The 16141-nt window shown below is 49.9% G+C and overlaps 1 protein-coding gene across 3 annotated transcripts in view; it reads left to right on the top strand.

The window, feature by feature from the left end:
- Nucleotides 1–2700: 2700 nt before the first annotated feature.
- The window catches only part of FAM20A (FAM20A golgi associated secretory pathway pseudokinase), a 37370-nt gene continuing 23929 nt past the window's right edge, over nt 2701–16141 (top strand). For 2 of the 3 annotated variants that reach the window (XR_005079974.2, XM_053655608.1), the window contains exon 1: nt 2701–3193. Coding sequence is in view for 2 of the 3 variants with exons in the window: in XM_053655608.1 (XP_053511583.1) it covers nt 2790–3193 (404 nt within the window). In the remaining variant the exon portion in view is untranslated. Of the gene's footprint in view, nt 3194–11003; nt 11432–16141 lie in introns of all 3 variants that reach the window. The other variant, XM_053655615.1, reaches the window with a different exon arrangement.

Below are 16141 nucleotides of genomic sequence, written 5' to 3'. Positions count from 1 at the left end.
GGCCATTTTGAAGACATACGAAAGCCCGCCTGCCACAGATCCTTAATCAGCTCAGTGACCTACCTGGTATTTTTTCTTAATTGTCTCATAGTTACAGAGAGGTTATGTTTCTCTAACAATCATAAAAGATACTGGTACGCGGGAGGCATGTTGTATGTGAGACCAGTTAGGAGCCTCTTTGCAAGAGTCTAAGAAAGAAATGAGGCCCTGGGGACATTCAAGAGCAAGAGAAGTGGAAAGGGGGGACAAATTTGCAATGGGAAGCTTGAAGCAGAATGATGGGTCCTAGGAAACAGCCACCAGGAATAACTAGGGTGTGAACATGAGGCCGGCAGAGAAGCCAGGAGCCAAATAGGGGGGGATCGGAGTAGGGACAGAAGGGAAAGGCTCATTTCTGGGAGGGAAAAGGAGAGATTTAAACCTTGAGGAGCGTGGCATCTGAGTGGCCCATCCTGCTGCTAGTATTTCCACTCTCCCACCCCAACCGAATTTACACTTGACATCTGACTTCCACATACAGTCTTGCCCTTGACCTTTAGAGGGCAGGGAAAATGTGAGGAATATTTTTTTTCCTGAACTGAGGCCCGATGAGAGAATCCCCAAGGAGCATGAACCCAGGGACAGGGTTAATAGAAGTCACAAGACTTGTGATGGCTTCACACCCATGTCCCTGGCCAGCCCAGGAAAATGTAAATCCGTTTACCACCTAGTTCAGTGCCTGACTCCCTCATCCACGGGCCAAGACAGGTTAGAGGCTGAAAAGATACTAGAGACCAGTTAAAATTTAATTCTAGATATAAAGAAGGAAGGGGTTCAAGAAACCCTGAAGATGCCCTTCACTGTACCCAGCTGAATGGAGCAGCTGGCAGTCCTATCATCTTGGGCTTTCGCACTTGGACTTGGAAGTCAGGCCACAGCGTGCTCCTGAAAAGGGTCCCTTCCTGGTATATTCCTTTCCCAGACTTTGCTGTTTTTGTTCCACTCACGAACAGTCTGTCCTACCACAGTGTACTACAGAAACCAAGAAGTAGGCATATTTCTCGCAAACACATTTCACACTGTTCTGGGGCTGGTTGTTCTAAGCACGTTACACACTTTAACTCATTTAAGCCACACAATAACCCTATGGAGAAAGTTCTGTTACTGCCTTCCTTTACCAATGAGGGGCTGGCCCAGGCCACAGGAATCCCTCGCTGAACCCAAGGTGGGAAGAACTCTGGTCTGAACTCACCAGTGCAGGTGTGTCTGAGGGTCTTGCCTCCACCCAGGGAAGGAGGGAAAGAGTGGGATGAACAGCCAGGGGAAGCTTCGCCACCTGGACAAGCAGCTCTAGGCAAAGATGTATTTTTCTGAACATTGAGGAGGATGGGGCCACCAACCCCGTCAGGCTGAGCCTTCGTTCTCCTACTAACTCATTAACTAAAAGAACCAGGAGTTCAGGGCTGGGCTCGCACCTCCCCTTCCCTCTTTCTCAAAAGGAGAATGGGGTAGAGGGTAGAAGTTACTTCTCAGGAGACCAGGAGAGTCTACCATATGTCCTCCAGTGACGCATTTGTGGGAACTACTTTCCCGCCCCACTACATACAAAAGTTCAGAGTGGGGTCATCAGGGCCCCTCCCTCCTTGGGTGGACCCCAAATTTCCTCTTTGTGAAGCACAGGCCCAGTTGGAATCAAACTCCATCCAGACAGGAAATCACCAAGATTCTAGGTAAAACTGGCGCCTTGTTTGTAAAGGTCAAACTTTTTTATTCACTAAGGTGGTGTTTCCTCAGTGCCCATCCTGTGCTCCCCACATGACAGTGGCTGTTATGCATCTAGTGTGTGTCCCGTGGGAATAAACAGACAAAACACACATGCACACACACCTGACCGATCTCACAGGAGAAAGGCTTTCCGGAGAGTTTTTGTTCTTTAAAAATTAAGGAAGGGAGGGAGGGAGGAAAGAAGGAAAAGAAAAGAAGAAAGAAAGAAAATAGCAAAGGTTTTTCACACACACCACTTGGGTCCCCAGAACGGCCTGGACTGAACCGTAGACAGGGAAAGCGGGAGGCCTGGGGTGAGGGGGGCAGGCGCGAGGAGAGGATCGGTGACAAGGTGGAAGGGCAAAGCCGGCCGAGGGATCGGAGTTGGCTGGCGAGCCGCGCCAGAGGCAGGTGCCAGCTGGGAGTGGGCGGAGGTGCCGGCGCGCGGCCAGGCGGGGGAGCCGGCACTACCTCTGCCTCTAGGAGTCGGGCGCGCAGACCTCTAGGAGTCGGGAGGAGCCGGGGGCACGGGCGTCCCGCCGCCCACAGAAGGAGCCCCGGAACAGTCACGGCAGCTTCGGGGCGACTGCATCCTCTGAAGAGACACTCCAGGCTCCGCGGCTGTCTCGCTCCTCCCAAAGGCGAGCGCTGCTGCCGCCGGTACCCGCGCTCCTGCCCGCTGGGGCCCCACCGCCCGTCCGCTCGCGGGGACAGCCAGACTAGCACCCGGCCCTTCACCTGCCGCGCGCTCCTGGGTGGGCAGGCGCGGGGGTGGGGAAGGTGCGAGATCCAGCGACCTGGGAGACACCATCCTCTGGTCTCCACCACGCGCAGGGCAGAGACGCCCACTGACACGAGCCCCTGTGCTCCCTGCACCCGGTCCCCAAGTTCAAGAGCGACACCCTTCAAAACCGGAGCTATCACAGTGGTGAGCGTTCCGGCCCTACTGACCGCAGTGACCGCAGCCGGCCGGCTGGAGTGCAAGCGGCCCTCTGCACTCAGAGACCCCCCGGGTCCCCGGTGTCGCCTGAGCGCCCGGAGGGGCCATGCCCGGACTGCGCCGGGACCGCCTGCTTATCCTGCTGGGGCTGGGCGCGCTTCTGTCCGCCGACCTCTACTTCCACCTCTGGCCCCAGGTGCAGCGGCAGCTGCGGCCCCGGGAGCGCCCACCGCGCTGCCCGTGCGCCCGCCGCGCCTCCTCCCCGGACCTGGACTCTGCCGCAGGCCCCTCGGACCCCCACACGGCGGCGCACAACTTTTCCCGAGCCCGGCCGGGGACTGAGCAGGACCGCAGCAGCCGCAGTGGCCCGGGCTCCAAGCTGCAGGCCCTCTTCGCCCACCCGCTGTACAGCGTCCCAGAGGAGCCGCCTGTCCTTGGGCCGGAAGACGTGCTGCTGGCTGGCCCGGAGGCGCTGCGGTATTACCGGAGGAAGGTGGCCCGCTGGAACAGGTAAGGACCCCATCCGCCAAGCCGGAGAGAGCTGTGCCGGGGCGGGGGGGGGGGGGGGTGGTTCAGCGGGCGGCAGCCCTGCACCCCCTTGCCCCTCGCCCGGCGCCTGGCCCTGGCAGCGTTGCCCAGCTCACAAAACCTGTCCTTGGGCTCGGAGTGCACTCGGTACCCAGACAATACCAGGGACCTTGGAGGTTCCCTGAGTGGTTCCCTGTTATGGACCTCTGATGTCAGCTCCAAGTAGACAGAGCTCAGTGCAAGATAAAGTTTCTGCGGAGCAGCATGGCCGAGAAATCCTCCCAGCCTCTCGCCCTTAAGCTCCTTGTTCACTGCTTAGCCCAACTTCTGTCCCTGGCCATTTCCGCCCTCTTTCTTTTGCCCTGACGCGGGAAGCCACTGTTGGACTTCGGCTTTCCAGAATGAGGTTTCCAAAGACTTAACTCCAGGGCTGGTTCGAAGTCGGCACTCCGCTCTTTGGGCGGACCTGGGCGCCTTCCAGAGAGCAAGGCTACTCCCTGAAAACCCAGCTATTTCCCTTTACTTATTTCTCTGCCCCGGTGAGAGGTCAGCCCAGGGCAGAAAGGCAACCTTCAGCTCCCTGATAAGGTCACCTCTCTGTTTTACTTAAAACCTGATTCGTCGGTTTCTGTCGAGTGCTATGACGGGAAGGTAGTTTTAGTATCCTGGTGATTTGAGCTGACAAGGATCTAAGGCTTGATGCTTTCACAGAAGAAATAAAAATCTACTTGGAAGCTTTTAAAAGCCAAGGTAGCCTGTAGAAGGAAAAGATACCAAACATATTTAGGATACAGGTAAGAAGGATGTTTTTGGAAAAGGGCAGGGGGGACAGTAGTGTTGGAGAAGATGAGGTGGTCAATGCTAAGATCCCCAGCCAACGGCAGAGAGCTGCTGTGTGAGCTGGGGGCTCTGTTTTGAAGTACAGACTTGTCTAAATATCACTCACATCCAGCGTTCGCTTTGGCGCCACACCCATCAATTTTCTTAATATGAGAGATTTCAGAGTGAGATGTCATCGGGGAAACAGTCCCTCAGGAGCACGGGAGACCATAAATCTGAGTGCTCGCCCCGAGTAACAGTTTGCTCATTATTCTGGAGCGCTGAGACTGCCTGGGGTAGACAAACCTCCAGAAATTAAAAAGAGAGTTATTGGCTGACATCACTCTGGTGAATTTCAATTGCAAGTCTATGGCTAATGATTTTCTATTAGGAAAAAAAAAGTGGTTCTCAATTCTATCATTAATTGTGTGCAAAAAAAAAAAATAATAACTTGTGGTTGCTTCTCAGACATTGTCACTTCCAGCATTACCCTTATTGCATCCATAATGCGGGGGTCTGGGTCAGTGAACTAGGAAATTTTGCCCTTAAAAATTTTGCCTGTCGAAGGTTTAAGAATGAGGGGCTGTGGGCAGAGTCGCTTGCTTTCGTGAGTGTAGATCAGCTTTCACTTGGTCAGCTTTCATTGCTGTGGCCTTAAACTTCCCCCATGTTCCTTTGGTCCTGAAGGAAATCCCAGAGGAGTATTTTAGCAGAAAAGCAAACCTCTTTCTCCACCATCTGTCCGACAGTCAATATCGGGCTTTGTTTCTACACCGGGATGTGTCACAAAAACATTTCCTGATCAGAAATTGTCTTGGTCATGTAGCCGAAGATCAATGGGCAGGCCGGTGACCCTGCTGTGTTAAGAAGGAACAGAGTAGTTTGGTGTGGTTGGCTGAACGTGACAGTTGTGACATTTAGTCATCACTTCCTTCTAATACTTGATATCCAAGTGAGATCTGCGGGCTGTAGCAGGGAGACAGGACTCAGAGGCGGGAAACACTGTCCCTGCACCCAAACCACATTGTAGACATCCACAGGATGCTACTAGTAGGCACGTGCATTGTTACATGTAGTGAGCGAGGTTACAAATGGAACGTGGAAGACTCATCAGCCAGCGTGAATGGGAATCACCCTTGAGCTCTATTGTAAGAGACCGAAGCTGGTTGCCTGGAGCACTGAGGATGCCCACAGGCCTGCTGTCACGTGCTGGGCCAGTGAAGGCTGCAGCTCTCAGTGTAGACAAGTAACTAGAACGGGCAGCAAAGGAAGAAACAGTGAAGGGCCTTGCTAATTGTTTATCTTTTGCATAAACCATCCTTGTTTGTAGCCACAGTCCAGCCAATATTTAAACCACAGGGATTGGTGGACATATGTGGAGGCTGCCATGTCAGTAATTACCTAACATTAATTGCTATCCAAAATAATCACATCAGCAAACCATCTGCCAAACCAAAAGAGGAGCAGGTAGTGAAATAAGCCAGATCAGCATTCTTCACCACTGGCAGGAGAGACCATTCATTAGTCTGAGTGGGTCTTTTTTGTTTTGGTTTGGTTTTTTTTACCATCACTCTAATAAGTAATGGTATGAAGCTGAAACTGGAAATTATCTTTCTGTAACTTCAGCTCATTAGCAATGGGAGACAGGTAATGGCCCATCTTTTTTCCTGGTCATTCCTTTTGGGTTTCACAGCATGGAAGATGGAGCTTATACATTGTTTTGAATGTTTTAGGTGCTCAATCAATGTTTGCTCACTGGGTGTCAATAATTAGTGAGGTTAAAGTGTGAAAGACACGTCATGTGCGGGGTGGGCTGTCTGCGTGCTGTCCCGCACTCAGGCTCTCTGCCTTCGTCCTCAACCCGCTGTCCTTCCCTCCCTTCCTCTGTTTCCCCCTCAAAATGTAGCTAAACGTGGCACAGTCCAGGTTAAAACGTAATCAGGGGAAGTGTTTCTGTCAAGTCATCAACCACGGATCATCGTGAGTGAGCCGGCACCAGGCTCCATCACATACGGTGACACCTGTCTTGAGTAGTGAAGAGGCGAGAGAGAGAACAGTGAGCAAGGCACACGTGGTCTTCCCTGTTTCAGGCTGTAAACCGACCAGCCAGACCAAGCCTGTTCCTTTCAGAGAGATGATGGGAGGCAGGGTCTGCCAGGAGCCCAGGTAACCATCCAAGTTGTTGCTATCCTTACACCTCAGAGGCTGACCTTTAGATTTCTTCTCTGCCCACCAGCTGCCTGAATCAGAAGACATCTGTCCTTTGACATATCAAAACTGGCCAGCTCGGCCAGTTTTGTTCACGTATCTTTGGTTGGCACCTCCAGATCCCTCTGGTCTTGACAGGCAAGGTCAAACCGGGTGGTGCCTCGCTGACGTCGAAACTCCAGCAGCTATAACACAAACATGAGTTTCCTCCTCTCTGCTTTGCTTTCTTGACATCTTCCTCGGGTATCAGAAGAGTTATATTTCCCTGCAGTTACAAACCCAGCATCTGCCAGAAGTGTCCGTGTTACGTGTCTGTTTTTCTTACCATCGTCAGCCCCTGACTTCCCCTCTGCTGCTATCTCTTTGCTCCCAATGAAAGAAAGTCTAACCCTGAGTCAGTCTTTGAAAATCGCAGCAAAGAGACTGGGCGGCTTTTAAAAAATGACAGTTGTTCACAGGGAGTTCACTGGCCCAAGTTTTTCTCTGGGGGAGCTTTGAGAAGATCCGGAAGCAGAGGCAGATAGAGGAGAGGGGGGAGAAAGGGCCAGGGGGGAGGGAAAAGCACCCAGCTGGAAATGAGAATTGTCTAGTGGAGGCATTTTTGAAAGAAGAGCTTCTTTGGAATGAAAAATACAATCTTTTTATTCTCACCCCCTCGTTCTCCCCTCAGCCCCATTTTCTTTTTTTAATCTTTTCCCTGCTTATTTCATGCTGGCCCCAGACCATTGGGAACATAGATTTATTGGGAGCAGGCAGTTCAACCCACAGAGCGGATCAAAGCCCAGATGTTACTCAGGGGTCAGCCTTTCCCCAGGGTCAGCGGGGTCCTGGTCCATTGTCTGATGCTTCTGCCAGGGATGCCAGGCTGAGAAAGGAAATGGCCTTCCTCAATTTCAGATGGGCCTCAGCCACGACCTGTGTGTGGTTAGCAGAGGGAGCGGGAATCCTGACTCCTCTTTCCCACTTCCCCCGGTTAGATCCTTACTGGCTGGTTTGGAAAAAGCTGCTGTTTTAGTGGTTTCTGAATCCCCAGACTTATAGCTGGAGGGAACCTCTTCACTCTCCTGAAAATCAAAGTCTCTGAGCAGATGGTTTCTGAGAGAGCTGATCCAGAAGCCGCTTGTCCATCATTCCGAAGCCCATCCTCACTGCCATTACCACAGCAAAACCAGAGACCATGCTGTTCACCCAAGAGGGACAGGCACTTCCTGTTTCCAAATATACCGAAATGAAGTGCCCCAGCCAGGCCCCTCCGCTGTCCCATTGTTTTCAACCCCTTACCCTCTTCTTTTACCCCCCCCCCAAATCCTCATCAGTCCTGGGAACTCAACTGGCTAATTCTTTGCGTACAAATCTCTACTTGAAACATACCAGATATGTGCTAAGTACTTGACCTACACTTCCTACCTCGGGCCTCACAACTGCCCCAGAAGCAGGTGTGTGTGGGAGACAGGATTCCAAGTTGGTCCCCTGAGTATTCAATCAAATGCTGATCCACATACTGCCATAAAGCGCAGCTGACCTGGAGGTAGGAGCGTTACCCAGGTGTGCTTGGTCTAGTCACATGAGCCCTTTAAAAGCAGAGTTTCCTCCTGCTGATGGAAGAAGAGGAAGTGAGAGATTTAAAGTATGATAAGGATTTGCTGACTTGAAGAGAGAAGGGGCCACACGGCAAGGGTGGTGAGCAAGGAAACAGGGACCACAGTCCTACAACAACAAGGAAATGAATTCTGCAAACAATAGAAATGAGCAGACTTCCCCCCACCCCCAAGCCTCCCAACAGCTTCCCTTCAGCCCTGCACAGAGAGCCTAGCCACACGAGAATTTCTGACCCACAGCTCTGTGAGCTAATACGTGGGTGTCGTTTTAAGCCACTAGGTTTGCGGTGAGTTGTTACACAGCAATAGAAAACAAATCCAGTACCGCTGTTTACTTCATTTTATAGAGGAAACTAGGGAGGAGGTTATATAATTTGCCTTCTAATGTCAGGCAGCGAGCAAACCACAGGCAAGCTTTGTATCCAGAGGGTCTGGCTCCAGAATCCACTCTCTGACCAGCGGCTCCACCACCAGGCATCTCTGATGTCCAAGGTCCTCACTTTTCCTCTTCTGGAAAGGCTTTTCGGCCTGCCCCCACCCTGCCCCGGCCCCTACCCTGATGGACCCACCCTCTCCATAAAATCCCATATTGCTTTTTATGACCACGCACTGTCCAGCTTCATAGCAGCTGTCTGGAGCCTCAGGTGACAATAAATAACCACTTGCTCCTGGCCTGAAAAGCCCCCAGCTTGCATGCGGTCATACTGACACATCTGTTTTGTGCTGTCCCATTGGGGAGCGCCAGAGCAAGTATCTGTGGAACAAATAACTGGGAACAGAAGACTTCAGGATTTGGGGGGGGAGGCTAGCTGTCAGTCAATGGTCTATTATCTCCTATAGCAAAAGCCTTCAACAAAATTCCACTATAAAATCACCCCACCTATAACTTGTCTACTGCTCCCTATGAACATATGAGGGGAAATCACCTTCCTGAACCATTCTAAAATTTGGATCTGGGGTTCTCTCCCCATTGCAGTAGTCTAAATAAAATCTATGAAAAAAAAACGCCCCAAAGGAAAGTTGGGAGAGTGCTATTTGCCAACAAAAGGAAATGTCCTCAGCTTCCCTGGGCTTTCAGAGAAAGAGCAGCCACAGGGGCTTGTGTGGAAGAAAAGTGGGCAACACAGAGACCCTGACTTCACCAAAGCAACCCCTGCCCTTCCCAGGAGCAGGTGCTGGCTTGTGTTTTCCTTGTGATTATTCATTAAGCGGGAGGCTTCTGCTGAAGCCGGCTCGCTCACAGACTGCTGAAAGCCAAGTGGGGAGAGCTTTCTAAAAAGCCACAGTGGTGGTGGAGCAGAAATCACCAGGCAGGGAGCATCTGCGTACCTGTTATTACAGGCAGGCACACACGTAAGAATCTAATGAAAACCATAGCGTGGGGTTGGCGGGAGACTCGGTCCTTTCTGTGGCCTGTCCCCTGGCAGGGTGTCCCGTGGTGGAAATGTGAAATCAGGACAGAACTGAGTCGGAGTGCCTTGCAGATGCTGGCAGCCCTCCCTAGAGCCCGACCTTGAGGCCAGGGCCTGGAGACAGCCAGCAGAACTTGGCTTGAGCAAGAGGCCAAGTTGAGAAGCAGCAAATGGCCTATTTTATTGGGTTCACTAGTAATAAACCACATAAATTGTGGGAGCCACAGGAAATAGAAAATAGTAGAGGAGTGTCGTTCCCAAATAGCCAGGAACCTGTAATAAAACTCAGCAAAATATAGAAAGTAAAAGAGAAACTTTAAAAGGTGTTGGCACAGGGGCACATGGATGGAGAAGCTGGACCATAAAATACAGGGTGACCTGGGAAGGGATGGGATTTTCAAAAACTTGGGCAAGGTTGATGGGTTAGAAAAGAGCTCTCCTGGCAGAAGAAAATAAGCTGTTTAGCCTGCGAAGCAAGTCTCCCATAGGGGACTTGCCTTCAGTGGTCAAATTCAGAGGGTCAAATGCCTGGGTCAAATTCAGAGGGTCATGAGTCAATACTAATGATGCTGCTGATGAGTCAATACTAATGATGCTGCTGACCAGAATGGGGCCCATAGGGAGGGACAAAATGTCTCTCCTGGACAGCTCAAGTGTCCTGTGGGGTCTCAGTTTCACTCAAACAGGATTTTTATATCTCTGGCTCATTTTCTTCTGTGGCTGCATAGTTACAAATCCTATAGGGAAGGTGTATTTGTCTGCACACCCAACTCAGCTCATTCTTTCACCGAGTTAAGAATTATGCGCAACCAGTAGCTGCTTATTTATACATTCTGTGCTCCCCTGAGCGTTCAGAGATACTAGAGAAAGTCAGATTGACCAACCACTATTCCATAAGCAACTCAAGCCCCAGTGTTTCATTGTAGGGCTTTTTTTTTAATGGGGACATTGGACCTCACTTAGTTCAAGCGATAAGGTCTACAATTTCCTTAAATTTTGCTTTCTGTGCATGTGTTTATTTTCATTATTTTTGCAAAGCATGGACTACATCATCAGGATACTTTGGTTTCAAGTGACAAAATCCAACTCAAACTAACACAAGCAGGAAGGAAATGTACAGATTCAAGAAACCGAAATCCATGCAGGGCAGCTATCTCTACTCTCCTCCGTAGTTCATCTGCTTGTCTTAATCCCTTCTGCGGTTTCAAATCCCAGCAGCCCTGGGACCACAGCGATCAAAGGGCTTCTCCAATTTCCCAGAAAAAAGACCCTTTACAAAGATGCTGATAGACCACGTCTGGGAACACAGCCAGACTATAGAAGGCTATGACTGGCCCAGCTTGAGGTAAATCAACTAATCACTGACCCCAGGGAAGTGGAGGCATTGGAAACTCACCATTCAGCTCTCCACTCAGCCACGTGGATCAATGTGGGGAACAGCAGTTTCCCCAAAACCTGGGTGGGGGCACAGAACTGCTGTGACCTGCTGGAAAGTTTTTCAACTTATGCCTGCCACAGTATCTGACTCCTATAGCTACTGTTCTGGAGTTTTAATGAGACTTTTTAAAAACAAATTCATTCATAACAAATTCCTAATGTGCAGATTTTTTAAACCATTTAGATTCTTATCCTCTTGGGATAAGAATCTGTATAGGGCTTTCTCTTAAATCAACTTTACTCTCTCCAGGAGAGTCTAAAGAAGATATTAATGTAAACCCAGCTCATTCACAGACTCATGTCTCTTTCTTCTGAAAGGAGATTGCTCTTGGAGCCCGGATACCTACGTTTTAATCCTGAGGGCAGCACGTTCCTTCTTCAGGACCCTGTTTCTCCTTTTGAAATCAAGAGGGTGACTCTGTGGTCCCTGAAGCCTTCTGATGCTCTGGTTTTCAAGTTTTGCACGTCTACAACCAGAATTTCTTTTTGGAGGCTGTCGGTGTGAAAATAGGGGACATTTTCCAATGTGCTTCGTGGACTTACAGGGTCCTGGGAGGCACTTCGTGGCTTGTGCGAATGGCTGGTTACATTTCATCCTGAGAAAGTGTACCTTCGGGTAATTTTGACGAGAAGAGTCTCAGTGGGTTGCGGCATGCACATGGCAGCACATTGAGCCTGCCACACGTATCATGTGGGGACGTCTCCTCCTGCCTCTGTGCGGTTGAGGATTATCCTGAGATGACAAGGTGAGCTGTTAAAAACCATTTCCAGCCCCAACCACTGACGTGTGCTTATCAGGATTGTGTACACTCTGCTACCACAATAATGTGCAGAAATTAATTGGGTTCAGAAACAAGACCCTTCCTCCCTTCCTTGACCTCTGGTTTTCAATGCTTGAGTTCATAGTCCTATTATCTCTTTTGTTCTTACTGATTAGCTTTTTAAAAGAATTTTACATATTTGATTATCTAAATTAGATTTGTAGAAATAATGAAAGCATTGTAACTATTTTACACACATTGGGGATTCTGTGTAGGATTTCTCTTGAAAAGAAGGTTCTGCTTTTCCAAAAAGAAACTCCGCTGATTTGGAATGTGTAGAAATAGAATACGCTTCATGCGCCTACAACCCAAGTCCCCGTCTCCCGTGGCCCTCAGCCCCAGCCATTGTCACCAATGAGAGTGTGGTGCACACCCTCGGACAAGCACCAGCTCCCCACTGCCTTTATCAGTGCTTCTGGCCCCTTGTGCACAGGACAACATCTTTTAGATCCTGAGTACGGTTTACATTTGCTGCCTAACAAATCATTTCAAAACGCAGTGACCTAAAACAAGAACCATTTACTTAGCTCACGATTCTGCAGGCCAGCAATTTGGGCTGGGCTCAGCTGAGTGGTTCTTCTGGTCTCTGGTGGGCTCACTGAGGCATCTGTGGTCAGCTGCTCCCTGAGCTCTGCTGATCGGGGATGTACGCCCTCCCATGGGGTCCCATGTCCAGACCTTGACTGAAATGATGACCTCAGGTTCACATGGCCTCTTATCCCCCATTTGGCTAATCGGTCGTGTTCACACGGCAGCAGCAGGTTACGGAGAAAGAGTGGAAGTGTGCACAGTCCCTTGAGGTCGTAGCCAGGGCCTCCTAAACGTCACTTCTGCCATGTTATTGATCAGAATAGATCAAAGCCATTTGGGGAGGTTCTGCTATGGAAGAGGAAGGTGTCTATACAATTAGTACTATCCTACAAACAAAGGCCCAGGAAGCTTCTGTGTGCTGGTGAGTTGCTGGGCCACGGACAGGCAGCTGTTGGTGGTGGGAGCCCTTCCCGTATGTCAATGAGAAAGAAATCTAATATGCCCTTCACGAATCTAACCAAGCCGTGATAGACCAAACTGTGTTCCCATAGAATTCAAACACTGAAATTCTAACCCACGGCACACCTCAGATTGTGACTGTATTTGGAGTTGGGATTTTTAGAGAGGCAATTACAATTAAATGAGGTCATAAGGGTGGTGTCCTTAGAAGAAGGAGGGACACCAGGGATGTGTCTGCCATCTGAGGACAGCGTGAGAAGGCAGGCATCTGCACGCCAAAGAGAGAGAGGCTTCAGTGCTGCCAACACCTTGATCTTGGACTTCCAGCCTCCAGTGTTGTGAGAAACCAATGTCTGTCATTTAAGCCACTCAGCCTATTGTTTTTGTTCCGGCAGCCCGAGCAGACCCACAAAGGCAAAAGCACCTCTGAAACAGCCCCCCTGCTCCTGGCTTCCAAAGGCCTCGGGCCTCCTCATCAAGCCTCTTCGGCCTCCCTGACTCTCAGACAAGACAGCCTCAGTCCCCTCCTGGGGCCAAGTGCTTAGCTCTTCATTTGTTCTCTTCTTAATCTGTTTATGGCTGGCCTTTAAGCTCCCCCTTCTTCCGGAGATGATTTTTGAGGTCAAAAGGTGAAAAACTGGCTCTCAGTCTCTCCTCACATTCCTTCTATAGTTGTCCAATCTGGACCCTCAGGCCGCTCTCCAGACAGGTCTTACTCAACTGCTAAGCCAGAGCAGTGACTCTATAAGGTCGGGACGGGGTTGGGGCTCAGTTAGCCCAGAGTGGACACAAGTAGTCTCTTGCAACATAGCATGAAAGCAGTTCCAAGGGGAGGAAGTGATTGTATTTCAACCAGAAGGGAAATGAGTCTGGGTTGGGAAATCAGCCGGTTTGGTGAAATTGCACTGACATCTTGGTATAGTCATGGCACCACCACCCTGGTCTTCAGGGAGGTTCCATCAGTAGTCTAATAACTGTTTGACAAAGCATCGCGTTCTCGGCAGCCTCTGCAGAAAAGTAGAAAAGATCCAGGTCGGAAACTCTTGACTGTTAGTTCCTCCTTTGCACTTATTCTGTTGTCACCTCCGCTGTGTGGACCTTCATTTCCTCCCCTGCGGATCCGAGGGGTGATCTATTCACAGAACTGGAGGGGACTCCGGTAAGAGAACGCATGGAAAGAATCCCCAAAAGACGTCTGTAATGAGCTCTACACAAATACAAGTTATTAATCACATTTAATAAAAAAAAACGCATCCTACATTAAATAAGTACCACGAGGCTGTGGCAGAGGCATCAAATTCCCCGTGTCCTAGCACGCTGCAGGGGGGTGCGGGTGGGGGGCATGTGACTAGCTCTAGTCAACGGCGTGAATTGAAATGACCTACATCACTTCCTGGCCAAAGCACTTAAGAGCCAGTACTTAACCGGTGTCCTCCTTTCCTTGCCCTGATGACCGTGAAGACCACATTCTGGGATGCTGGTGCGTCCATCCAGCTGGGTCCCTGAGTCACTCAGCAGAATCCCCACCTTCATTTGACAGCTAGCACGAAGGAGAGAAGCCTTGGTTGTGTTAAGCCACTGAGACTTCAGGATTAAATTGTTACTCTAGCAGAACCTGACTTCACTTCACAAACCCAAGTGTGAAAGAAACATGACACTGATTTTTTTTTCTAAAATTAAACCAAATGGCACTTAAGCCCCCTTTCCGTGAGGCAGAGTAGAAATTCAAACCCAATAGTCACGGGAGCTCCTTCCCCCAAATTCCCTAGTGTTGGGGGGATGTATTTAGAGCTTTAGGTAGAAGAACAACCCAAAAAAACCCTCTCTCCGCATTCCATCACCTGGCCTCATGCGGGGGAGTGGCATTGTTTCCATGCCAACCTCGGGCCCAGGATTAGGGTTATTTGCACGGTGCACAGCCACTGCCCGCCACCCTGGCTCACCTCCAGGACAGACACATGACCCCCAACCAACTTCCTGCTCCTGACCTTGGAGTATCTGCTTGCTTTCCCCAAAGTCTGTGCTTCTGTAGGTGTGTTCTACTGTTTGTTAAACCCCAGTCTAGTACATTGGCTTTCCAGGAATAAAAAAACAAAGCCAGAGAAGGAGCAGGGTAACCCGGCTAAACATCTGCTCGGTCCCGGGTCATAAACACCCTCTGAGACAGCGAGACGCAAACACCTGCCACCTCCTTAGAACAGGGGTCTGTGAAATTCCATAAGAACGAAACACCCATTAATGTCTCAATAAATCACCCCGCTCTGTGGCTGACTGCTCAGGCCGAGGAGGAAGACGGGCCAGGCTCTGCAATCCTTCAGTTTGTAAATCAGAGGGGAAAATCATACCATGCAAATTAGCACTAACTCACAGGCCAAGGACCTGAAAGAATTTCATCTGTGGAAGGGCCACCAGGAAATGGGCTTATGAACCATGAAAATGTGCACCCGGGCCCAACCCCCCATTGCAGCCCCATGCACTCCAATCCCTCTACATGCAGGTCTCCTTCAAATTCTCGTGCCTGCGTGACAGGCAGCAAGGCAACGTTCAAGTACTTTTACAAATACATATATCCTGGCAAACCCTTGATTATTAGGGGACCCCAGGTGGGAACCATAAAGCTCCTCCTTTTTCTTGACCCACCCTGAGTGCTGCTGCTTTCTGCACTTGGGAAAATGGTACATGAGAAAGAGGACACACATTCTCCAGTGTCGTTTGCCGACAGAGTGTGTGTATGTGTGGTGTGTGCAATATGTATGTGTGTGGTGCGTACATGTGTGTAATTTGTGTGGTGTGTATCTGGTAGGTGCAATGTGTGTGCACATGTGTGGTGTATGTGATGTGTACAGTATATAATGTGTGGGCTATACATGTGTAATGTGTATATGTGTGTGTTGTGTGTGGTATGTGTAATGTGTATGTATGGGCACATGTGAAACATGTTTATCTTAGGACTTACAGTTGGAGAATTGAAAAGAACCAAAATTATGACATTTAAGTGGATCAGTATCACATCATTTGCAATTAACACGTGTTTGCATTTTATCAATATGCTTATCAGGTTGGTCTGATGACAAGCGAGTGTGACTCGCATTTGTTGTTTTAAACAGTTAAGCCACATTTACAGTTTTTGCTGCACTGAAGGTACGGAAAGAGCTCAGGAGGCCCGGAGGAGGGCTCTCGTGCTATCTATGGAAACCACTAAATTGCAGAGTCCAGAATCCATCATAGGCATTTCCAGGTCACCCTCAGAGCGTTAAGTGCTTTGTCTGCTCATCAGTCTGTGGCTCCAGCCCAGGTTTCTCAGCCTCGGCACTACTGACACCTGGGGCCAGGTAATTTCTGTGGCGCTGGGCTCCCCCGTGCATCAGAGGATGTACAGCAGCATCGCTGAGCACTTCCCCCACTGACTATGACACAAAACTGCCTCTCAATATTGTGAGCCCTGAGGGGCGAAGCCGCCCCGAATTGAGAACCTCTGGTCTGCACTAGGGAGGTGGCTGTCCTGGGAGGGGAAACAGTCTGCAGCCCTGGGACCCGTACTCTGTGGATCCTCACACCAGGGTTCAGTTAAGGGGACTCTCGGTCCAGTGTTAATGTTTAGTGTTTCCCAAAAGTACTGTGTGTGACACAGAATCTAAGGTACAT

The sequence above is a fragment of the Artibeus jamaicensis genome, unplaced genomic scaffold, assembly GCF_021234435.1.
Source record: "Artibeus jamaicensis isolate MK-2021 breed Jamaican fruit bat unplaced genomic scaffold, CSHL_Jam_final contig_1998, whole genome shotgun sequence".
In the NCBI taxonomy this organism is placed as follows: domain Eukaryota; kingdom Metazoa; phylum Chordata; class Mammalia; order Chiroptera; family Phyllostomidae; genus Artibeus; species Artibeus jamaicensis.
Note: the sequence above shows the minus strand (reverse complement) of the source record. Positions and strands in the feature narration are given on the sequence as shown.